The 25340-nt window shown below is 39.6% G+C and overlaps 1 protein-coding gene across 1 annotated transcript in view; it reads right to left on the minus strand.

Moving 5' to 3' along the window:
- Positions 1-2026: 2026 nt before the first annotated feature.
- The window catches only part of Mcu (mitochondrial calcium uniporter), a 183476-nt gene continuing 160162 nt past the window's right edge, over positions 2027-25340 (minus strand). Inside the window, exons 3-8 of the mRNA XM_042690324.1 lie at positions 21629-21799; positions 20381-20485; positions 12707-12867; positions 10172-10375; positions 4196-4312; positions 2027-2882 (exon numbers count right to left, since the gene is read on the minus strand). Of these exons, the coding sequence (XP_042546258.1) occupies positions 2805-2882; positions 4196-4312; positions 10172-10375; positions 12707-12867; positions 20381-20485; positions 21629-21799 (836 nt within the window). The 3' untranslated portion in view covers positions 2027-2804. The remainder of the gene's footprint in view (positions 2883-4195; positions 4313-10171; positions 10376-12706; positions 12868-20380; positions 20486-21628; positions 21800-25340) is intronic.

The raw sequence follows: 25340 nt of genomic DNA on the forward strand, positions 1-25340 counted from the left end.
TTCTAAGCTTCTGGTAGGCAGAAGCCATATATATTTATTTACTTTTCTTGAACTCTTCATCTGACTACCTCAGCCCCCTAAATGCTAAATTATAGGAGTACATCTGGCTGTTTCATTTTAAGGAAAAAAAAAGCTTAACAGAAGTTATTATTTGTTGAGTACAAATGATAGTTAACATTTTCAATCTTCTCTTTTTATACCTGCCATACCTGGTATCTCAGGTTGTCTATGAAGCTGCTGGAAGGCAGGACCTGAGCTACAGAGGCTCTCCAAGATTCCTTCCTGGGATATTAATGCAATCACACAACTTACATGTGCTTTCTGCCAGGCCTTCCACAAATGAGGCAACATGTGATACTTTCCTGATTAATGATCACTGAAGTTTCATACAATCTCTAAAAATAATAAATGTTTTATGTTGGTTTCTCCTTGAACATCTTTCTGGACAGAGATTTTCCTGAGGATCAGATGAAGATACCAGCCTCAATGCTGCTGATGACCATATTAATGGTTGGAGGCACCTCTTGGTGCCTCTGGAAAATGAGGGATATATAGACCATCTTAGACTCAGGAGTAATTAGTGAAGCGCTTGTTTTTGAAACATAGGAAGGATGCTTAATTTGATCATGTTTTTGTAAAACCAAAATAAAAATCCTCCCACCCAGAATCACAGAAAAAAAGTAAGTTCTTGTCTAGTTTTGTTTTAAATAATGAGATTCTAGAATTCAAAAATTGGATAGGTATTTATTGTTCCAGAAGGTACATTGCTTTTTATACATATTTCATAAATGATACAGGATTGTACACATGTTCAATATTTTGCTATTTGTAAGGACTTTTCTCCACATCCTCCCTCCCTTCCTCCCCCCGCCCCCAAAGGATCTGCTCATTGCACTGTGCTGTTTCTTCTTCAAATTCCTGTGCACAAACAGGATAATGGTTTAAAAATAATCGGCATGACAGAAATACCGAGGAGGGGGCTGGAGGACGGGAAGGAAGTGGGAGGTCGGTGGGAGTGGGGACATGCATCCTTTCATTCCATCATGCCAGTGAAGGGGTATGGGAGTGGCACAGTCCTGGCTGGCCTTCAACTCTGCAAGGCACCTGGAGTCTGGGCTTGTCACTTCAAGTTTCTGTCACACACACTGATCCCAAAGGAGGAAGAAAAAGAAGCCTTTCCCCATGAGGAAGGATGAATCATGTGAAAGCAAAGAGCCAGTCGGCTTGGTGGAGGTCTGTGTGATCCCGTCATCCTGCCCCCAGAACTCTTAAAAACAGGATGCGACACACAGATTCCTTTGACTCTCCAAGTGCAGATGCCATCTGGAAGTCTGCTAGAAAACATTTTGATAGACTACAAGATGAATTCTTCTTTCTCTCAAGATAAGAAAAAACCAGGATGGAGAAGGTAGGCTAGAGGAAGCCATAGAAATGTATTCCTGTGTAAAGATAAGTGGCACCCTTGGAAATCCACACTCTCAGTTTATGGCCTGCAATGGGGTGGGGATTCCTGAGGGAGAGGTGGCGGGGAAGTGTGTCCCTGCATTAGTGAAGCTTTCAGGCATGGCAGTGCCATCTGGGGGCCTGCAATGCTGTCACAAGCAGATAAACAGCAATGAAATCATTCTAGTTCTGAAGTGGCTACTGAGTCATGATTTTTAGCCAATTTGTAAACCTTACATCTTCCTGATTTTGTAATACAGCTTAATACTCACCCTCTGGTCTGAGTTGTGGAGGTAGAGGAGAGTATCAGTGGGAGAGGCATGGAAAGAAGGAAGTCTCTCCTCCTCTGAAAGACTAATTCATTAAAAAATCAAAACAAGCCGGGCGCTGATGGCTCATGCCTGTAATCCTAGCTACTCAGTAGGCTGAGATCTGAGGATCATGGTTCAAAGCCAGCCCGGGCAGGAAAGTCTGTGAGACTCTTATCTCCAATAAACCACTAGAAAACCGGAAGTGGCGCTGTGGCTCAAGCAGTAGAGTGCTCGCCTTGAGCTGAAGAGCATAGGGACAGCGCCCAAACTCAGCGTTCAAGCCCCACGACTGACAAAAACAAAACAAAACAAAAAACAAAACAACAACAGAAAACCCCCCAAAACTTCATGCAGTATTGCCAATGATTTCTAGATACTGATCTAGAGCATTGGGATATGCATACATCTTAGGAAGGTATTGGGGACAATCCAAGTTTCAATAATCAAACAGTCATAAATTGGTTCCAATGATCATTTGGATAAAGTTAGTGAGACTGACAGGACAGAGGTTAGTAAAGGGGTTGTGGGATGGAGAGGAGGAAGAAATTCCTAGCAACTTTTTAGAGACTGAGCCCAACTAAAAAACAAATGTGAATTGCATGGGCACAGACTCTGTTTGCCACCTACATTTATGAGAATTTCCTTTTCTGGAATATCATTTACTCCTATGTCAAAAATAAGAAATGTTAAATTAAAAAACAATAGAGTTGAGTAGGGTGCTGGTGTGTGTGACTGTTTTACTGATTCTGTGAAGGAGATGCAGGTGAATAGCCCAGCATCATTTATTTTTAGTCTCAGCTATGTAACTGCATTATTTCATTCAGAGACTGAGGTGCTTGATTAAGACAGGGTTCACTAAGCCCTTGGAGCTTACATTCCACAATGCCTGGTGCTCTCTTTACTAAGATCCCTTTTGTATTTGTTTTATAATTAAAGGTAAAAACCCTCTACTCCCACATGGCTCCCAGGGTCCACCTGCAATGCTTTAATTAAAAAGGCGAGAGTTATAAACAGGCGTTCTTTCCACCGGGATCCACAGGCTCTTTGCAATCAGTCTTTCTCACCAATCTGTCGGAGGGGCAGATGCACTTGTAATGGGTCTCTCAGTCTCTTAAGGTCCATTTCTGCCTAAAATAGAAACAGAAGGTTAGGAAAGTGACCAGTAAAGCTTTCAGTGACACTATTGCATGCTGAGAAAAGAAGCTGGCTGTCCTCTTTTCACTGAGTCAAAGATAATCTCAGTTACTTTTGAGAATCAGGACACAAAGGGCTGTAACCATGGCTGGAGACAACAAAGTGGTGCTATCTACTATCCACTATGCTAGCCACTATCCCAGGGGAAGGACTCCAGGATGTGTGAGTGTGGGGATCTTCTGAATCTCACACACTGGTAACATTTCTTCAGTGAGAAGCCTCATCACAGCCTTTGAGGGAATCACACATTTAACTCATTTTAGATTGTATCCAATATCAGTTTAAAATTTCCATTTAGTGAATGAGTTTTAATAGAAGGTTGTCTAGTGAACTATGGCCCTTTTAGACTCTCCCATGTGCTTGGGCCTTGCCCTGGGTTTGCAGCTGGAGAGGAGCTGAAGTAGCTACACTTTACAGCTCTGGAGATGATTCTGACCAGCACTCTCTCCAGCTGAGAACTATACTTACAGCAGAAGACAAAGTACATGAAGGCTATGTGGACAGATGGATTGAGCCTATTAAAAGCCCAAACTCATCACCAGCAAGGGATGAAAAAGACAGAGAAGGTGTAGAGAGAGCAAGTAGGCATTAATGAGGATGGAAAGGCTTCTTACACTTCTGAAAACCTTGAAGTCACAAAGGACTATGGAAAAAGATTGAGTATTTATTCATCAAAGCCACTCAGAAGATGGGAAGGCTCACCCAGAAACTTGAAAGAGGTAGAGCTAAAGAGGTAGAGGTAAGGTGTGTGTGTGTGTGTGTGTGTGTGTGTGTGTGTGTGTGTGTGTGTGTGTGTGTGTGTGTGTGTGTGTGTGTGTGTGTGTGTGTGTGTGTGTACATACATATATGCACACATATACACACATACTTGAAACCTGCATTTTACTTCTGGTTCGTTATTATCACACATTTCAGGTGAAAGGTCTTTGGGCAGTTATTGTAAAAAGATTTTAAAAAAAGAGAGAAAACTAGAAAATTCCAAAGAAACATAATGAAGGACAAAGTAGGTCTACAACCTTCAATGTGCTAATGCTAACAGGACAGAGAGGTCCCAGCATCTCTTTATCATCTTCTCTTCTAGAGAGGGCTGACTGCCAAAATTGGCATTTTTAATAACTAAAGGAAACCTTATACAAGAAAAAGGAGGTTGGATCATTCTTTACCCATAAGAAGAATTGTGGTGATAGATAATAATGACATTATTCACAATGGGGTTGATATTTGCTTTAATTTTTTACAAAACTTACCTGAGCAATTGCATCCTTGAGTTGGTTGTATTTCTCTAGGTCAAAACGTGATTTTTTGGCTCCTTTATGGAAAAATAGTAAGTACTGTCTGTCTCTGGCTTCTGGATAAACATATTCCTACACAAATAAGGAAGAAATTATCTCGTTAGTTTTTGCATAATATCCTCACAACATAAGGCTTTTACTATCTGTTGCTTGTATGTCACATATATGCATACACAAAGACATACTGGGATGGGCATGGTGCTTATGCCTGTAATCCTAATTACTCAGGAAAGCAGAGATAGGGAGGACTGTAGATGTAGGCCAGCACAAGCCAAAAGTTAGCAAGACTCCATCTCAACATCTCAAGTGATATATTGGGTATAAAGGGCAAATGCCTGTAACCCCAATACAAAAAGGCAATAGGTAGGAGAACTGCAGTCCAAGGAAAGCCCTGAGCAAAACACAAGACCTATGTGAAAAATAACAAGGAGGAAGGGCTGGGAGGGTGGCAGAACACCTGCCCGGCAAATGCAAGGTCCTGAGTTTAAGCCCCAATACTGAAAAAAAGAAACAAGTAAAAGGCAGCCTGACATGTGTTGTGTTAAATACTTAATTACTTCTTAAATTAGTTTTGTGTTTTGAGACAATTTCTGGCTATGTGACCTAGCTGGCCTTAAACTTCCGGGCTCAAGAGATCCTCCTGCTTTAATCTTCTGAGAAGCCGGTCCCGGGGCTTCAGCTAGGGTCTGGGTATTAACTGAGGTTTTTGCTCAAAGCTAGTGCTCTACCACTTGAGTCACAGGTCTACTTCTGTTGTTGTTGTTTTTTTTGTAGTTAATTGGAGATAAAAGTCTCATAGACTTTCTGCTGGGGTTGTCTTCAAACTGTGATCCTCAGCTCTTAGCCTCTGGAGTTTCTAGGATTACAGGTATAAGCCACTGGTGCTTGGCTCATGTTTTGTGTAACACTTCCAACTTACCCTAATAACACTGATCTGATTATCTAGTATGCCACAATGAGAAGCAGAAGTAAATATTTAATCATCAATGATGAAAAACACTGCTAGGTGGTAGGTTGAAGGGTCTGTGGAAGACATTTTTTTTTGTCAACTGTGGGGCTTGAACTCAGAGACGGGGTACTGTCCCTGAAGCTCAAGGCTATTGCTCTACCACTTTGGGTTCTACTACAACACCGATTCTGGCTTTCTTTCTTTTTTTTTTTTTAATTGTGAAAATACCATACAGAGGGGTTACAATTACATGGGCAAGGTAATGATTCTGGTTTTCAAGTCAATTGGAGATAAGAGTCTCATGGACTTTCGTGACAGAGTTAGCTTTGAACTGTGATCCTCAGGTCTTAGCCTCGTGAGTAGCTAGGATTATAGGTATGAGCTACCAGTACCTGGCCACTGCGGAAGACTTTTTAAAAAATGAGCAAAAAATTAAGGTCTGAATCAGTGACATTGGGCTGAAGAAACAATAAGTGGACTAAGAACTTGAGTTAGGGGCTGGGAAGGTGGCTCAGTGGGAGAGCACTTGCCTTGCATGCATGAGGCCCTGGGTTTGATTCCCCAGCACCACATAAGCAAAAAGAAAAAAGCCGGAAGTGGCACTGTAGCTTAAGTGGGAGAGCGCTAGCCTTGAGCTGAAGAGCTGAGGGACAGCGCCCAGGCCCAGAGTTCAGGCCCCATGACCGGACCCAAAAAAAGAACTTGAGTTAAAGTCCTCTACCATCATTTTAATTGCAACCAGGTTAATTACCTCTCTTTGCATAGGGTGTATATGTAAATTAAACTTATGCAAATATATACCATGTTCTATTTTTGGGGAAGTAAGCATTATGTAGCCATTATGTGCTACAATCTATTGTAAAACTGTCATGATTTGACAATTAGGAGAGATACAGAGAGCTTAGATATGAGACTCAGACAGGGGGAGAGTGAAAACACAGTGAACACAAAAACCTAAACTGCAATAAGGATAAGGAGCAGAGCGTATGGGGCTGCTCCTATCAGGAGGATGCACCCCTTCTCTGAGCTTGAAGCCATTAGTGTAAACATAGATTCAGATATGGCTAAGCTAACAAGGTTTGGAATTAGAAAGCTTCCATCTGTGTGTTAACTTCAATTTTCTGTATGTAGGAGGGAAGGTTAAGGGTAAGCTGGAGAGCATCATGCACATTCTTCAAGTAACAGCTGTGAAGTTAGGATAGAGGGAAATAAAATTAGAAACACAGCAGGGGCCTTTCTACACTATGACATGATTTTCCTCTAGCAATGTCCCATAGGCTGGAAAGTCTGTCCATAGTTCTGGTAGAAAAACAAGGGGGCAGAAGCCGTACAAGAGGAAGGAAAGAATGGCTACAGGTCTAAGTTAGATAGGAAACAGTAAAGGAGATATGAGGTGGCAAAGTGAGGAGAAAGATATCAGTAGCCTAAAGTTCTGGGTGAGAACAAAAGAGAGAGGAGTGAAGAAAAAGGCCAGAAATTAAACAGTATGATTAGAAACCAGCACACAGGTTTACTTGTAAGTGAAATGCTTCTAGGACAGGAGATCCTTACAGCCCTTGAAGGAATAAAATGCATGGGCTTGGTTGTGGCATGGTATATTATATGCATATTGAAGTAACTCCTTCCCACACATCAGAAACTGCTATTCAGCTTTCAAGAAATGTTTGTTAAATTCAAGATTCCACTGGATTTTTTTTTTCTGAGACAAAGTCTTATTGTATAGCCCAGGCTGGCCTTGAACTGATTTTCCTGCCTCTGTTCCTGAGTTCTGGGATTAGAGGCATATGTGATCACTTCCAGCTCTACTAGATTTTATTATTTCAAGGTTTTTGCCACATTATAGAGGTATATTTGAAGTATACTATTGGGATATATTTAGAATGTTAGCAAATGTAGCATACTGTTATAACAACTTAGAAGAGATTAAATGTGGTTGCATGTGCTTCATGGACTTCATTACCAATATCAGTTAGGTGAAACAATATTAAGTGCAAGAGACTACGTTCTATTTGGCTGATGGTTTCCTGTTCATAAACTGAATTGTTTACTACTGCAATTTTGCAACTTGTCACTTGGGGGCAGCACCAACATTCTGGGAATCACAGGAATAGAATATTTAACAAGTTGCGCAGATAAAGTATTGCAGATCCAACCACATGATAAGAAGAAAAGAAGTGCTGACATTGTGTTCAAGTGTCATATTTGTGTTCATCTCTAGTTCCAGAAAACATTTATAAAACAGACCTTTTTTTTTTTTTTGGTCGGTTGTGGGGTTTGAACTCTGGGCCTGAGTGCTGGAGATACATCAAAGTATATCTAGAGTTATAGTATATTTGGAAGGCTGACATTTATATGTTCAATTCATTCACATTTGAAGATAAAATGGAGTGAAACTGAATAGAACTTAAAACAGAATAAAACCAAATACTCAGCTTTAAAAGATTTTACAGTCTAGTAGAAGGGAAAAGGCATTGAACAAACTAATTATAACACAGACTAACAGGAGATGAATGAAATGAAAGGCACAATGTATGTAGTAAATGAGAAGACAGAGAGATTGAAGTCAGGTAGGAACTGGTCAAAAGTTCATGAAAGATGTGTGCTAGTGGTTCATGCCTGTAATCCCAGCTATTCAGGAAGCTGATTCTGAGGATCGCAGTTTCAAGCCAGCCTGGGGAGACAAATCTGAAAGATTCTTATCTAACTAACCAGCAAAAAGCAGGAATTAGCAGTATGGCTCAAGTGCTGGAGTATCAGGTGTGAGCAGAAAAAGTTGAATGAGAGTGCAGGGCCCCGAGTTCAAGACCCAGTACCAGTATGAAAGAAAAGCATTTAAGTAAAGATGATATGTAGAGATCAACAGGAAAAACTCCCAGTTCAAAGAAAGATGTGAAGTAAGGAATGAAATGAGGGAAACTCAGGATACCTTGGGGGTAATACAGAAGATAACTTTGTTTGGAACAGAGATTTGGATGGAGATTTGAAAAGGACAGAGAAAGCAGTTATGGAATATACAGGCTAAGGAAGAGAAAAGAGAAACGGGATGATATAACTATTTCAAGTTCCATTCACACAGACATGGGGGTGGATGCACTAGACTCTGGACAAGTACTGGAAGGACACATTTGAACGGCTAAATCACGTATGTGCTTTAATTCTCTACATATAACTAGGTCCATGACCACTGATATAACAACAGAAAGAAACTATTTGGCTGGGGGCCAGCGGTTCCCAAGTAGTCCCAGCTACTTGGGAGGAAGAGATTGAAAGGATAATGGTTTAAGGCCAGTATGGGAAAAAAAAATCACATCTCCATCTGAATTAATAGCTGGGTATGGTAGCAGATGCCTGTCTTTCTAGCTATATAGGAGGCTGATATTAGGGAGGGTCACAGTTTTAGATCTGCCTGGGCAAAAAAAAAAATTCAAGACAGAATCTCAACAGAAATAGCTGGGTGTGATGTATGGTATGCACCAGTCATCCCAGGTAAGGTGGAAAGTCTAAATAGGAGGATTTTAGTCCAGTATGGCCTGGTACAAAGAGAGGGCTTATCTTAAAATAAGCAGAACAAACCATGCCCTTGATTGGTGAATTTCCTATTTTTAAGGTTATTTTATATTGAAGGGAATGCAATGGTGTTTCTTAGAAATGGACAATTTTTATTAAATTATTTCAGAAAGAAAAATAAATAGAGAAAAAAATGGCTGGAGGTGTGGCTCACAAGACACAGTATCTGCCTAACATATAGAGCCCAGAGTTCAAACCTTAGTACTGCCAAAACAAAACAACAACAAAAGAACACCCAAAGAAAAAAAGTCTGTGTTCAAAAGTACCACATAAAAACATGTGGAGCTGGGCTGTGAAGGTGGCTCAGCGGTAGAACACTTGCCTTGCATGCATAAGGCCCTGGGTTCGATTCCTCAGCACATAAGCAGGAAAAAAAAGCCGGAAGTGGCGCTGTGGCTCAAGTGGTAAAGCGCTAGCCTTGAGCTGAAGAGCTGAGGGACAGCGCCCAGGCCCAGAGTTCAGGCCCCACGACTGGATCCAAAATAAATAAATAAATTAATTAATTAAAAGAAAAACGTGTGGAGTAAATGTCAGCTTTCTTCTGAAAAATCAGGAAACTAGTGTCGCAGCTATCATGTGTTTGTTATTCAGAGATATCTAGGTTGGGTCTGTGATAGGATCACAGACTTCATGAATGATACCAGAAGCTGGGCAGTACAGCTTAGGGGGAGAGGCCCTAGGCTCCATCACCACATTAAAAAGAAGTGATAAATCCCTCATACTTCCCAAAGTTCTACGTTTTCAGTAAACAAGCCACGGTTGATACAGAACAGATTAAGAATATAAAGCAAAAATTAGTTATATTACTTCCCTTTTGTGCAGTATAAGTAGCAATGAAACATCATTTAATTTATGTAGTGGTTTAGAGTTAGGTTTAAATGTTTGATTATCACCACTGGGAAAACTCAATACAAAGTGGGTGATATTCCTCATTCAATTGCTAAATTAATACAACCCATAAAAAATCCAGTCAGTGGGGCTAGGGATGTAGCTCAGTGGTAGAATACTTGCTAGCACATATGCAAGGCCCTTGGTTTCACCCCCAGTACCACAAAACAAACAAACAAACAAACAATAAAATCAAGCCAACAAAAGTAAACAAGTTTCCCTACACTTGCTACACTTCCTGTGTTTTCTCACTGTGTTCTTGTTCCAGGCTGCTTTTCTGCATGTAGTAGTTTACGTGGCTCTCAGTGGTCTATGAGCTTCATCAGGGCAGAAGCCATCCATGTCTTAGCCCTTCCTCTCAGGAGTGGCAAATACATGACTTACACTCATGTGCACCTGCACATATGTGTCTGTGTATAAAGGGTAGATGAGTACTTAAAGAACTGGCCTGGAAAGGGTATGAGAGGAAAGAGACAACCCAAACTTCCCTCATGTCTCATAAAAACTAACCCGAGAAGGATTCTTACCTGGCGAGTCATTACAAAATATGCATACATTGCCATGGCACTTCCGTAGGTGATGAAGTAGGTAACTGGTTCCATGATGTCCCAGGAATACTCCCACCAGGTCAGCCGGGCCAAGATGCCAAACTGTGTGGCCATGTAGGCAAGGCCACCCCATAGCACCAAAGTAGTCCTCTTCTCAGCTTTTCTGCTAATCTCAATTCGTACCTATTGGGCACATGTGCAATGATAAGACATCTAACATGAATAATCTGATTCAGACTATTTGTATGTACATTAAAGAAGCAGGGCTTAGAGGGAATAGGTGGCTCAGGCCTGTAATCCTAGCTACTCAGAAGGCTAAAATCTGAGGATTGTGGTAAAGCCAGGCAGGGCAAGGAAAGTCCCTAAGCCTCTTATCTCAATTAATGACCAGAAAACCGGAAGTGGCACTATTGTTCAAGTGGTGGAATGCTAGCCTTTTCAAGCCTATGACAGACCCCCCACAAACCCTCCCCCGCAAAAAAAAAAAAAAAAAAGAAATAGGGCTTATAATCAAGATACAAGTTAGACTCAGTTCTAGTGTTTTCCTAAATAGTATCTGTAGTTTTCACTGAAAGAAATATCTTACAGGGACAACAAGAGGTGTTTTTTTTTTTGTATTTTTAAGTTTTACCCTAGGAAAACAATATTACCATCTTTGTGTGTGACAAATTTCATCTCCTATCAGTTTTTTATAAAAAGCATCACATATTTAATATCAAAGACTTTGAATTCAAGTACAAAAATTAAACACATGATTCAGTTTTAATTCAACTGCATGATACTTATATTGTTTAGATATTTACTACACTATACTTTTCCTCACTGCTTTGGAGTGTATTCCTACTTATAAAAGTTTACTGCCACCATGTCAGCGTCTCTTACAATTAAGGTTTGCTGCATCTCCTGACTACTACATTTACACAAACCTTTGTGTAAATGTATTCTATGGTGTTCTCACAATGCAATCCTGAGACACATTTCTCACAATATATCCCATCATTAAGTAAACCATGACTGTACTTTATATCATCATAAAAACTTAAGGGAAACATATGCTCACTATACTACATTCTAAAAAGTGTAAAGAAGGAAAATCAATCACAAGTGACTGCTCATTTCAGAATATATTCCTTCTGTGTGTATTTTATGTTTGCATATATATGAATAAATATTATATGAAGAATGCATTTAAAATTGAATCATAGTATATACACTGTTTCAGAATTCATTTTCCATAATGTATCATGAATCTATGGTAAATTACATTTTAACAGCTTTTTGGTATTCTAAGTAATATATTTTTAGTAGCTTTATTGTATTCCAAGTAATATGTACTCTTCACCTGGCTAACATCATTATCTACTGCAAAGAAAACCTTTTCTTACCAGCAATAATTCCAGTTTTTGTGTGTGTGTGCTGGTCACTTGAACTCAAGTCCTAGGTGCTGTCCCTTAGCTTTTCTTGTTCAGGGCAGGTACTCTACAACTTGAGCCACTGCTCACTTCTGGCTTTTTGGTGGTTAATTGGAGGTAAGAGTCTCATGGACTTTCCAGCCTGGGCTGGAAGGCTTTGGTTTCAGCCTCCTGAATAGCTAGGATTACAGGTGTGAGTCACTGGCACCCAGCTCCAATTTTTGTCTTTAAGGTGGTAAAATTGGTTGAGAGTGGTAGATTTGTATCTTGGAGCTTTCAGTCTATTATCAAGGCTCCAGATTGTTTTTTTGGTATAGGGGTTTTAAGTCAGGCTTTCATGCTTAGTAGGCAGGTAGTCTATATTAAAGCCACAACTTCAGCCCTTTTTTGAATTGGTTATTCTCAGATATGTGCCTGGACCATGATCGGTCATTCCTGTGTTAGCTAGGATGATGTGCTAGCTTCTTCTGTCCAGATGGAGTCTTAAGAGTCTTGTAGCCTTTCTGCCTAGGGCTGGCCTGGAATTGTGACCTTCCTAATCTCAGTCTCTTATTAAGTTAGGATGAAAGGCAAGCTTATGGGTTGAGAAGGGGGTCTCATAAACTTACTTGTGCTGGTCTTGAACTATGATCCTCCCATTTTCAGCCTCCCAAGTTGCTAGGATTACAAGTGTGAGCCAGCAGTGCTAGGCCAAACAATTCCCTTTAAGTCCCTTTTAATTGAGCATTTAATTATCAGTCTTATAAACTAGTGGGCTGATTTGATTGACATGATTCAATTATATAAAAATTATAAGAACACATGTGGCTGGGCGCTGGTGGCTCACACCTGTAATCCTAGTTACTCAGGAGGCTGAGATTTGAGGATCACAATCTGAAGCCAGCCCAGGCAGGAAAGTTTGCGAGAGTCTTATCTCCAATTAACCAATAGAAAACTGGAAGTGGCGCTATGGCTTAAATAGTAGAATGCTAGCCTTGAGCAAAAAAGAGCTCAGGGATGGTGCCCAGGCCCAGAGTTCAAGTCCCATGACCAAAAACAACAAAAAAAGAACACGTGCTCTGGAAAAAAACACAGGTGAGGAGAAAAGTCTGAGGATTTTCACCTTCTCCAGGGGAGCAAGCTGCTCTTTGAGGACCTCTAGTCTCTCAATAAGCTCCCTTTCCTTGTTTAACTGGTGCTGCTCGATGCACAGCGTGGTATAGAGTTGCTGGACCAGTGTCTTCACATCGTTCAGTGTTGCTGCATTTTCATGGCTTAAGAGGTCTGAAAGAAAGCGTAACACTTTTTAGAAACTTCCTGCAACTACAGATGACCAGGCAGGCCCACCTACTGGATCACTCCCACCTTCAGAGTAAAACTGTAAATCTAGAAAGGAAATTCACATTATGGAAACCAGAGCTTGGAAACAATTGTTACTGATGTATTATTGGAAGGATAGTTGCTACAAATGGGGCTGTTTAAGGGAAACATTAAGAAAAGTGATTTAAATAATCTCCAGGGTTGGGATGCACGCAGCTCATCAGTTCAATGCTTGTCTAGCACTATGAAGCCCTAGCTCTAATCCTCAGAACTGAAAGATAAAAACCATTAAATCAGAATAAAAAGTTAAAGCAAATGTTAAATTAGGAGAAACATGGATGCATTTAGGGTGGCTGTAGAAAGGGGTGATAATGATCAAGATGCATTATACTCATAAACTGACATGTGACTAGTAATCCCTTTGTATAACTACATAAAGATAATAAAAATGTATGTTCAAGCTCTGGTGTCAATAAAAATAAGATGTAAAATGTAAAAAAAATAGTAGAGAGGTTTAAAATCAACCTGATTATGGTGCTTATTAAAATGTTGGTCTATAATCTATCTGTGGTCCTGCCATTTTAGGTTTTTACCTTTAGAAACTCCAGAAGGAAAAAATGCAGAATTTTAAATTTGCAAATACAAAGGCATAAATAAAAATAACATCCCTGTGATAATCTTAATCTCCACGCATCCCTTTCCCAGCACAACAACTTTAAATTCCTGCTGAGGAAAGGCATAGTCCAGCTATGGGGACCCCAGTATCATGTTCTACAGGAAAACGTTAAAAGATTAAGTTCTTTGATTTAATAGCTCTTACTGTAAGTGGCATATGTTTCCAGAAGTCTAAAAATTATGTTTTAAGAATCTAATAAAAAAACTTACTGTTGGCTGTTGAATTAAGAAAAAAAGCACCAGATATAGAGCTTTTGTTTTATAATCTTACTAGTTTTAGATGTGACATTTGCTTCATATGGCATAGGTCAGCCCTCTTTTGAATAAAAATAAACCCCAGTGAGAATAAACATATTTCAGTATACTTCAAGGATGTCCTTTAGTATATTTATCATAGAAATTCAATCAATGGAAAAATTTGCATAAGGCTGGCAAACTGGATTGGAGCCAAGCTGTTTTAAATGAGACCTAGCACCTACCACAAAACACAGACACTCCAGCACAGGTGCTGAGTTAATAGGAATGGGTAAAAGAACTCAGTGATAGAAGTCTGTTATATCAGCAGGGCATTCTTGGTAACAGAGCTGCAGTTCACACCTGCATAGAGTTACCAACTCTTCATTTACAAGATGAAGAACCAACACTCTGCCAAGCACTGGTGGCTCTGGCCAGCACTCCTAGCTACTCACAAGACAGAGATCTGAGGATCATGGTTTGCAGGCAGCCAGGCAGGAAAGTCTGTGAGACTTTTAAAAACCCAGAGGAGCTATGGCTCAAGTGGCAGAATGCCAGCCTTGATCCAAAAAGCTCAGGAACAGTATCCAAGTCCTGAGTTCAAGCCCTAGTAATGGCACTGGCACGTGCACACACAATTACCTTTTATTGTATACTTTCTGTGTTAAGATCCTCAAGATTGACTATCAGGTAAGAAAAATTACTAGACATTTAGTAATTTCTATGCCTTTTCAATCTGTATAAGTGGCATCAGGCTTCACAGATTATCCTTTCCTTTACTGTTCTGAGTTAGGGATAGCCAAAAGAAGAACTCAGATGAGATTTTGAAAGCAGATGTGAGCCAGAGGCTTATTCTCTGCAGGCCGGTAGGGAGGCCTATACAGAGGTGCCTGCAGATACCAGCCACGCCTGCTCTCCTGCGCCCTGGGTCCGGCTCTTTCTCTATTATTTCTGTTGGCAAACAGAGAACCTAGGCCTATGAACCTCCTGAAGATCTCCTGTCCACTATGGATATTTGCTATTTATTTTTTTTACTAATTATATTAAATTGACAAAAATTGTATATATTTATCATAAACATGTGTTGAAGTGCACAATGTATGGGCTAGCTAAATAGAGCTAAATGGATTGCCTCAGACACTCATGTTTCTGTGATGAGAACACAAGTCTATTGTCTTAGCAATTACTAAGACTACAATACATTGTTATTAAATAGAGTCACCATGCTGTAGACAAGATCACTTAGAATTCCTTTCCTAATTTTTTGTTCTTTGACTTAACATTTTTGCAACCTCTCATGCATCATTGAAATGTAAAATAAAGACAAAATTAAAAATTCACTTCTTCAGTGACACTAGCTCTATTTCAGTGCTCAACATCCACATGTGGTAAATAGCTACTATACCAGACAGTGCAGAAATAGAACATCTTTAGCATCCTACAAAGTTTTTCTTTGGTGCTTGGGTTGAACCCAGGGTTTTGAACCAGAAAGTTCTATCTGACAAGACTGAAGAATTTATCTACAAGTGAAATATACAGTCCTAGCATAAATAATGGGTGTGCAAGCCTTCTAGATTCCCTGGTGAACTCTGATTTGTGCTCTGTGTTGCTGCTTCAAAATTACTTCTCTTTGATCCTCCCAGCATTCCTTTCTGCTTCATCTACTTCTTCCTCTGGTCTTCTTCCTACAAGTAATCTCTTATTCCATAATATTTATGAGGTTGGTTTTCCCAAAACAAACCCTAAATAATACAAACAGTATTTATGACATGAACTATTTGCATAAATAGAAAATTGATGTATTCACATTTGCTTATGAATACACAGACTATCCTGGTGGAGATGTAAGAAACTAAGGACAGTTTGCTGATACAGAAGAGAAAAGGGTATCTAGGGAACAGGGATAAGAAGATGATTTTTATGCAAAATTTCTTTAGTCTTTTGGAATTGAACCTTATGAATGTATTATCTATTCTGAGTAATAACAAAATACTGTGCAATTACAATACCTTCTAACAGAAACAAAAAATAGAAAGAGACAAATCACAAGAGATCTCACAGATTGTAATTTCAGACATTGCTGGGTAACAGTTTCTCTCTGATTATATATCAAGAGAGCCCTGGTAGTTTTTATGCTTTGTCAATTTTTCTTCACAAGAGAATATAGTTACAAGGTATCATCAGACTGAAGAACAACAATCTTGAACCAATGGCCCTAAAGAAACCTGACTACATATGTGGAGATGAAATTAAAGGAAGAAGGAAAATAAATCTGATGATTAGTTATGCCTCACTAAAAAGGAATTAGATGTTTACTAATGTTTTTATAGATGCCATCAATTACAGGATTATTAAGGTGCATATAGGCAGGGGAAAGCCAGGTACAGTAGTTTCTCTTGTAATTTCAGCTACTTGGGAAGAGACTGTGAGGATTGGGGTTTGAGGCATCTGGGCAAAGTTAGTAATGAGACCCTATCTGAAAAACAAACTAAAAGCAAAAGAATTGGGGCATGGTTCAAGTGATAGAGTACATGCCTGGTAAGCACAAAGCCTTCAGTTCAAATCTCAGTATCGTAAGACATACAAACACACTGGGTGGTGAAAATTTCACAACCACAAACATGATTCAGGAAGGATATGGACTATTTGCATCCCTAACAGTGAAATTATTATTGTTGTTGTCTGGTTTGCCCATTTAATCTGTTTTCAAATCATTTCATTAAGAGAGGCAACATCTCCAATTATCTCTGCAAAAATAGGAAACACGTACCATCAAAATAGTTCTCTTTAGTACATACAAAAGAATATCCTCCAGCTGGGTGCTGGTGGCTCACTCCTGTAATCCTAGCTTATTTAGAAGGCTGAGACCTGAGCATCATGGTTTGAAGTCAGCCAGGGTAGGAAAGTCCATGAAACTTGTGTGTGTGTGTGTGTGTGTGTGTGTGTGTGTGTGCGCGCGCACGTGTGCGCGCACACGTGCGCCAGTCCTGGTGCTTAAACACAGGGCCTAAGTGCAGTCCCTGAGCTTTTGTACTAGAGGCTAATGCTCTACTACTTTGAGTCTTAGTGCCATTTATACCTTTTTAGTACTTAATTGGAGGTAAGAGTCTCATGAACTTCCCTGCCTGGGCTGGCTTTGAACCATGATCCTCAGATCTCAGCCTCCTGAGTAACTAGGATTACAGATGAGAGCTACAGACTCATGGCTGAGATTCTTTCTTATCTCCAATTAACCACCAAAAAGCTGGAAGTAGAGCTGTGGCTTACACTTATGCCACAGGTTGGCAGTTGGCACGTGAGTACTAACCTTGACCAAAAAAAGCCCTGGGACAGCATCCAGACCCTGAGTTCAGGCCTCAGGACTGGCATTGGAAAAAAGGTATCCTTTGGTGATAATAGAGTATTATCTACATAGTTAATGTTATATATAACATTAGATATCTATATAGTTACTGCAACATGAACTGGGATGAAAGGCTTTTTGTGCTTCTTTCTATACTCCTCCCTCCATTACACATTTAGGTTAAATTATGAAATCACCTAATTGAGAAAATAGTGACTCCTCTCATCTCAGAGCAGTTAGAGAGGAACCCAGCTATGTATACCTATGGCTACTAAAAGAATGCAATGGAGGTTACAATTAGTCTTACTGTTACAACACATCCATTTCTTCCAATTTGGGATACATGTCTTCATGGGTCAACTTAAGAGTTAGGTACAGGGCTGCCAACACTTAATGAGCCACAGGCTCAGTACAGTACCCCAGCCACAGTACCTTACAGGATGCCAATCCCACATAAACATGGAATGTGGATAAAATAAACCCAACATGAATGACCCTTCTATCCTCAGTGCCTGGTGTGTGTGCATGTGTGTGTGTCTGTGTGTGTGTATAAAACTATAGTTGACACACATTAATAGAGTACTTTTAGTTTCATTAGTTCCAAAGTTCCCTCACACAGGGAAAAGAACACATAAGAGAAATGAAAGTGTGGTTAAGGAAAGAATAGAACATTGTGTGTCAAAAAAATTAAAGCTGGGCTAAGAAGGTGGCTCAGTGGTAGAGCGTTTGCCTTGCATGCATGAGGCCCTGGGTTCAATTCCTCAGCACCACATAAGCAAAAAGAAAAACAAAGCCGGAAATGGCGCTGTGGCTCAAGTGGTAGAGCATTAGCCTTGAGCTGAAGAGCTGAGGGGCAGCGCCCAGGCCCAGAGTTCAGGCCCCATGACCGGACCCTGCCCCCCCCCCCCCAAAAAAAATTAAAGCTATCCTGGGAAAGTTATTCTTCATGAACTACTTATTTTACCTTTTATTAGACAAAGTAGATTTGTCCCAGCTGCCCCAGGGTCATATACAGCCCTAGTGTCATTCCTCGTTATCCGATGCCCAGAGATTGTGTGCTGCCTTCTATTCCTTTCCCCCACCTAGTTTTGCGGCAAAGAGCTACAGTGCAGGAGGAACCTGCTCACTCATGGGCAAAGAGTGCATCTCTTGTAAATGCAGAAACCCAAATGGCTCTTTTACTGTACTTGGCAGAAAAGACTGGTGGTGCCTTGATGCTAGCGATATCTTTCTCAAGCAGTGTCAGGAAGAAAATCCAATGCAAACAATATGCACTTTATATAAAGAAGATTTTCCTTACTAAAAGATTTTCCTTACTACATTTTAAATGTTGAAGAAGATAGAATGTCTATCACCAAGAAAAAAAAATAACTTGTTAAGGATGCAGGGGTAAAGGAACCCCTCAACTTCATGAAGGAAAAGGTAACTTAGTCCAGCATTAGGATAATCAGTATGGAGGTTCTTCAAACAACTGATTTTATTTTTTTGTTTTTCCATATATATTTTTATTATAAAAATACTGTACAGGGGTTACAGTTACATGAGTAGGGTAATGAGTACATTTCCTATCCAAGCAATGTTACCTTCTCCTTTGTTTTTCTCCTACCCTCCCTTCCCACCTCCCATCTCCCCACTTCCTTTTCCTCCTCCTCCCCCTTCCCCCCCCACAGAAATTGTAAAGTTCATTTTCAACATACTGTTCTTGGACATCTCATTGTTACAATGGGTCAACCTGTATCCTTATTTAAGCATTTCAAACAACTGATTTTGTGTGTGTGTGTGTGTGTCGGTACTCTTGCTTGGCTCTTTTGCTCAAGGCAAATGCTCTGCCACTTCAAACACACTTTCACTTCTGGCTTTAGGTGGTTGACTGGAGATAAGAATCTCATAGACTTTTCTGCCTGGGGCTGGCTTCAAACCACAATCCTCAAATCTCAACTGCCTGAGTTGATAGTATTGTAGGTGTGAGCCCTAGTGCCCTGCTAGATGAATTCCTAAAAGCAGGATTGAAGAGATCTCCCAGGAGGCAGATGGAGAGATTAGTAGTGGAAGGTAATTCATAGTAGCAGTAAATGACAATAAATAACAAAGGCAAAGAGAAAAACAATTTATTGAGACACAATTCAAGCTCTTTTAGAGGGCTACTGAGCATCAATACTTGATAGAGCCAAACTGGACCTGCGATGAAAAGAAAAATCAACAGTACTGTCTATTGAAATTTTTAAATATTTTTCTCATCATGTTTTTTTGCCTTAATCTTGTTTTTAATCAATAGTACATTAAAATATTAATTCATCTTAATTACTGAATTTTTTGGCACCTCTTAAAATTTGAACCTGAGGTGAGAACTCATTTTTTTTTACCTAAGAGCATCAAAAGTTTCTAAGGATTACTATATAGATGGTCCCCAGCTTCAGATTGTGATTTTACAGTGGTAAGAAAGCAAAAAGAATTCTAATCTTGAGTGTGATCTGTTCCTAGGCTAGGAATTCATAGCACAATCCTCTTGTACCACTGGCATCAGCAGTGAGCCGCAGCTCCCAGCCAGCCCTGCAATCTTAAGGATAAACAACCAATATTCTGCAGCACACAGTACTGTTAGAAGTTCTGACTGTATTTTGTGTTTCTGCATTCCTTCATGCTAATGTATGCCTCTATGTGTGTATATGAAACAGTCAATATTTCATTATAAAGGATGTTTTGTTTAGGTAATTTTGTCTAATCATATAATGTACCTACATCCTGGGCACATTTCAAGTAGACTAGACTAAGCTGTGCTATTCAGTAGGTTAGGTGTATTTAATGGATATCCTGGTCACAGTATTTTCTATTTATAATGGTCTATGAACACCACTGCAAGCCAAATAATATCTGTACAATAACTGACTTTCAGGATGTTGAATTTCTGTCATCATCCTTTTGCCCCCCCACCCCCCAAGGTAAACTATCAGTGTTTAAGAGAACAGAAAAGCCTATAATTTATTTTAAAAAGATTTTCCTGTGTTATTTTAATGTTGATGAAAAGACTATATGGAGGGAAGAAATGTCAGTTAGGCAGGACGTTCATAGTTTCAACAGAGACACTGCTGGATAAACAAGCACTACAGTATCCAGGTAGATATCCAGGTAGTCTAACTAGTCTAACAGAGCCTAATTATATATAAAGCTTTTGGTGCTCTCCAAAAACTGTGTAACTTTATCGACTACTTTTTTTTTTTTTTTTACCTCTTTTTGGGGGCCGTACATGATATGTTATGTCGTTAATGACCAGCTTAAAGTCATCGAGGAGGAGGAGATCTATCCCCGTGGAGGCAGCAACACGAACGCCATCTGTGAACATTTTAAATGAAACTGGTCACAAGTCTATACTCATAAATGGGCAGGAAAAGTGAACTGTCAACACACATTTAAAAAATTACCTCTTCCTTTTTTTAAAAAAAAAATCAACTCTTCTTTTTTATGTTCTGATGTTTTCCTCATCCTCTGCTAAACAAAGTTTACATCTGATACCTTTGTGTTTAGGCCAAACCTGAAGATATAACCAGAAGCTTTTCCTAAAACTGCACGAGCAAGTGAAATAATTACCCATACATCTACAGGCATCAGCTGGGACTTGTAGAGCCATATGGACTTCTTACAACCATTTATGATGGAACCCCAGTGCCTTCTAACGCACAAAGCCTTCTAGCATAGTCACCGATTATTAATTCAGCAAGGACGGATACTAGGATGAGCAAAGGATACCAAGTTGGTTTACTAATGGTACTACTTGGAGAGGTCAGGGTACTTAAAGCTTAGAAATAAAAACTAGCATACAGAAATGTGGTTAACTGTTAATAATGGTAAATCCAGGTAAAGGATAAATGAGTGCTTGCTGCAGAAGTCTTTCATAGCTACATAAGTTTGAAAAATTTCCAAGTAAAAGGGAAAAAAATTAAGGCACTTAAAAATAAACAGATGTTCTATCAAATAGGAATGTTTTAGTGCTGTGTTTTATGTTTTTCAAATGAAATATTCTATTTTGATACACATTTATGTGATAAACATAAGATCATAAGATCATAAACATAAGATAAACATAAGAAGAGAAACTCTAGTATTTTATATCTCTGGAGACAAAGGCTCAACTATTGGAAAAGTTTATTCTACACTAAGGTAATGATAGAAGGTCTCAGTAACATAAATGTGATTGTCTACTTGGCCTTGCCCTGGCATGATCTGTGAGTTGCTGGGGAATGGGACTCTCTGAGCACAGACATTTACTAAAACTGAGCAGATATATCCTGAGACTCATAGGAGGGTGGGGATGGAGAATCACACTCCTCTTGTACTACTCTCTTGTGCTTGCTAGGCCAAAAAAGTGCCGTAACTTAACAGGATGATAGCTTTTTGCAATGAGCATTTCATATGTCTAGAAACGGTTTGGGGGGGAAATGAGAAGTGAGAATTAAAAATGAGGGTGACTAACTGTACCTGGAGAATAGATTGCCACTCTGTCAATTCCTCGATCCTCTTCCTGCAGTTGTCGTAAAAATATACCAACAGAGTCAGAGATAGGTTTGAGAGTGAATTGGCAACGTTCACGCCGAGATGGTAGCCGCACAGATATCACTGGTAACCCATTTTGATAAACCACTGTCACATCTGCATGAAAAAGACCCACAGGTATGTGATCATTGGATTTATTATGTTAAAGATACATTTGTATTACTATTCTTATATGGGGACCTATTGTTATTATTAGTGTGGGTTAAATATTTCCTGGAATTGGTAATACAAATCCACTTTCATTTGGTAAGGTTGTTTTACGCAGTCAAAGACTGCTGGGACAGATGCCACAGATGTAGGATATGGCTTTTGGGATCAAGCTTTAGAGAGTACCCCGGGAGAGACAGCTTCCTAAAATATATTCATAGCTAAGACTTGTACTCAAGACCAATCAACCCATATTAATTGTGAAGTATTATATTCAGGCTGCCTGATAAATAATCTTACTGTGACTACTTATTACTCATGTCAGATACAACCCAAACAAATTCCTTTTATGTCTTTTTGAACATCTTCTGGAACTTAGCTAGATAAAAGCCAAAGCTCAATTTTTGGATTTTTACTACAAAAAGCTATGCAGGGAATTTTGTAAGCTACTTAGTTGAAGGGATCTCCTATACAATCCAGCACCGAATTCCTTATTTCCTTACTTAGTAGGTTTGATTCATAGAGCCTTTCTTAGTCAGCAAAATCAATGTTATAAGAACCTCTTTCATAGTAATTTTTTTAAAATCTTTTTTTTTAATTGTGAAAATATTGTACAGAGGGGTTACAATTACATGGGCAAGAAAATGAGTACATTTCTTATCGAGCAGTGTAGCCTCCTCCTTTGTTTCCCCTTCCCATCCTCCCCCTAAAATCTTTTCTTTTTGTTGTTGTTGCCTGAACCCTGGGCTGGGCGCTGTCCCTGAGTTCTTCAGCTCCAGGCTAGCGCTCTACCACTTGAGACACAGGGCCTCTTCTGGCTTTTTCTGCTTACGTAGTATGGAGGAATCAAACCCAGGGTCTCATGCATGCAAGGCAAGCACTACCACTGAGCCAGCTTCCCAGCCCTCATAATAATTTTTAAATGACATTTTAAACCAGATATTTTCATATAAGCAACTGAGCAGGAGGAGAGACGAAAACAAATTTTAGAGTCAAGTTTGGGATTGAATTCTGGCTCCTGACCTTTGTGCATTTATGCATTTTCTCTAAGCCTTTAAAAAAAAAAACGTAGAAAGTGAGTCTAATCCTAAATTCACAGTGCTGTTGTGAATGAAATAAAACACACTGAGAAATAAATGAGAGGGGCTGGGAAGGTGGCTCAGTGGTAGAGCGCTTGTCTTGCATGCATGAGGCCCTGGGTTCGATTCCTCAGCACCACATAAGCAAAAAGAAAAAAGCCAGAAGTGGTGCTGTGGCTCAGGTGGTAGAGCGCTAGTCTTGAGCTGAAGAGCTGAGGGACAGCGCTCAGGCCCAGAGTTCAGGCCCCACAACCGGACTCCCCCCCCAAAAAAAAAGAAAAAAAAAGAAAAAAAATAATAATACTTTCTCTTAAGAATTAGTTCTGAACAAATCATGTTAAGTGAGATAAGCCAAGTTCAGACAAATCGCCCATGTTTTCTCTCATGTACAATCTAGATCTAAAATACAAGGACATAATACAGATCTCTAGGCATTCACAGACACTAAGACCAGAGGAAGATACTCTTAGGAGAGGAACAGAAAGTCACAATGCTTATGTGCATCTGATCATACAGAATATTTATTGAAATGAACTCCAGGAAATGAAAACAAGTTTGTTTTCTTTTTTGCTATTTTTGTTTTCTTTCCTTTTGTTTCTGTATGTTCATTTATATTTGGGAGTGTAAGGGGAGGCATAGATATGGAGGGACGACGGGTGGACAAATAGAGCAGTGGTACTCACTGGACACTCTGCTGAAAATGAACTACTCAACTTGTGGGTGGGATGAGAGGGAAAAACTGGGAGAGAGTAAGATCAAGGGTGACATTGTCTGAAAAGAAATGTATTCATTATCTGACTTATGTAACTGTAACCCCTCTGAACATCAACTTTATAATATTTTTTTTTGAAGAATCAATTCTGAGTTCAAACTCCAGTACCACCAAAAAATAAAAAAGGCCTGGTATGGTGGATCACACCTGTAATCTCAAGTAATCAGGAATTGGATATTGGAGGACTGCAGTTTGATGTTAGATGAGGCAAAAATAATGGAGATCCTCTCTCAATCAATAATGGAGACATAGCACAATGTGTCTGTTATCCTAGCTATGTGTGGGAGTGGGAGCCATAGGTGGGAGTATAGGGTCTCAAGCCAGTTCTGGGGCGAAAATGTGAAAGAGCCTGACTGAAAATAACTAAATGAAAAAGGGCTACGGGTGTAGTTCAAGAAGTAGAGTGCCTATTAGCAAGTGTGAGGCCCTTGTTTGGCACTAGTACTGCACCTTCACCCCCCAATAAAAAAGCTCAGCTCTGTAAGTTCCACTTGTTTCTTTTTTTATACCTTCTATTCTCTTCACATCATGTATGTTTTCCTGGCAGACAATAAAGGTCCCTGTAATAAGAGCTATTTAAATATTTTTGGGGGTTAATTTCATCTCCTCTGTCATTTCTAGGCAGGGTTGCTTTTGATTGTTATACATTTCAATTTGCATTGCTGAGTGCTATATTTTGTTGTATAAATTACTTTCTAAGTTATTTGATCTTTTCAAGTGTTTAAAATTCTTTCAAGAGAGAGGTAGAAAATCCTTTGTTCCAGGACAAGGTTGGCTCCACTTCTGAGGTACAGTTAGTTCTTCTGGGCATCTGTACTGAATGTCCAGGTCTTCAGTGATGTCTCTTTACTAGCTGAAAGAAGGGAAATGATGACTGTCCCTGTGTGAACACCTAGATTTATTCACTTTATAGTTCTGAGGAATTAGTTTCTTAGCATGTTTTTCTAGCCTGGTTTTGAGTTTTAGAACTACCTAAAACCTCATGGAATTCCTACGAAGATTTCTGAAATACTCTTCATAGCACCCTCCTCTTTGGACCATTATCCCACAAATGTTATCTACCTTGTTCACAAACTTTGATCCCTATTTCTTCATTTCAATTAGCTTCTTCTACAGTGCTTTCTTTTCCTTGAGCTTTGGTAGCTGCCTCGGCTATAGGCTAAGGCAACAGAGGAGTTGTTCCCTTTTCTCTGGCACCACAGGATTGTGATGCTATTGTCCAATGTCAGATGTTTTGTCTGTGCTCTATGTCGTTTATAGCAGAACAAAAATTTCCAGAGCCTGCTTCATGGACACATGACTTAAATTTCTACATAAAAATTAAAAGAAATCAAAATCGAAACTTCCATTGCCTTGTTCTTTGCAAAGGTACATAGTCTATGCTTGTGGTCTCTTTCCTCCCCTCCCCTGCCTTTCCTCCCTCCCTCTCCTTTCCTCCCCCACTCTTTTTATTTAGTAGTACAGAGCCTTGTGCTTGCTCTACCCCAGAGCCATGCCTTCAGTCAGTTTTTCACAAGTTACTTTTAGGATAGAGTCTCACTTCCTGCCTTCCAGTGGTTGCTGGGATATTAAGTGTGTGCTACTTCACCCAACTTTACTCTGTGGAAATGGAATTTTGAAGACTTTTTAGCCTGGGCTG

Source organism: Dipodomys spectabilis, unplaced genomic scaffold (genome assembly GCF_019054845.1).
Source record: "Dipodomys spectabilis isolate Male_0828 unplaced genomic scaffold, ASM1905484v1 ptg000136l, whole genome shotgun sequence".
NCBI classification, from domain to species: Eukaryota; Metazoa; Chordata; class Mammalia; order Rodentia; family Heteromyidae; genus Dipodomys; species Dipodomys spectabilis.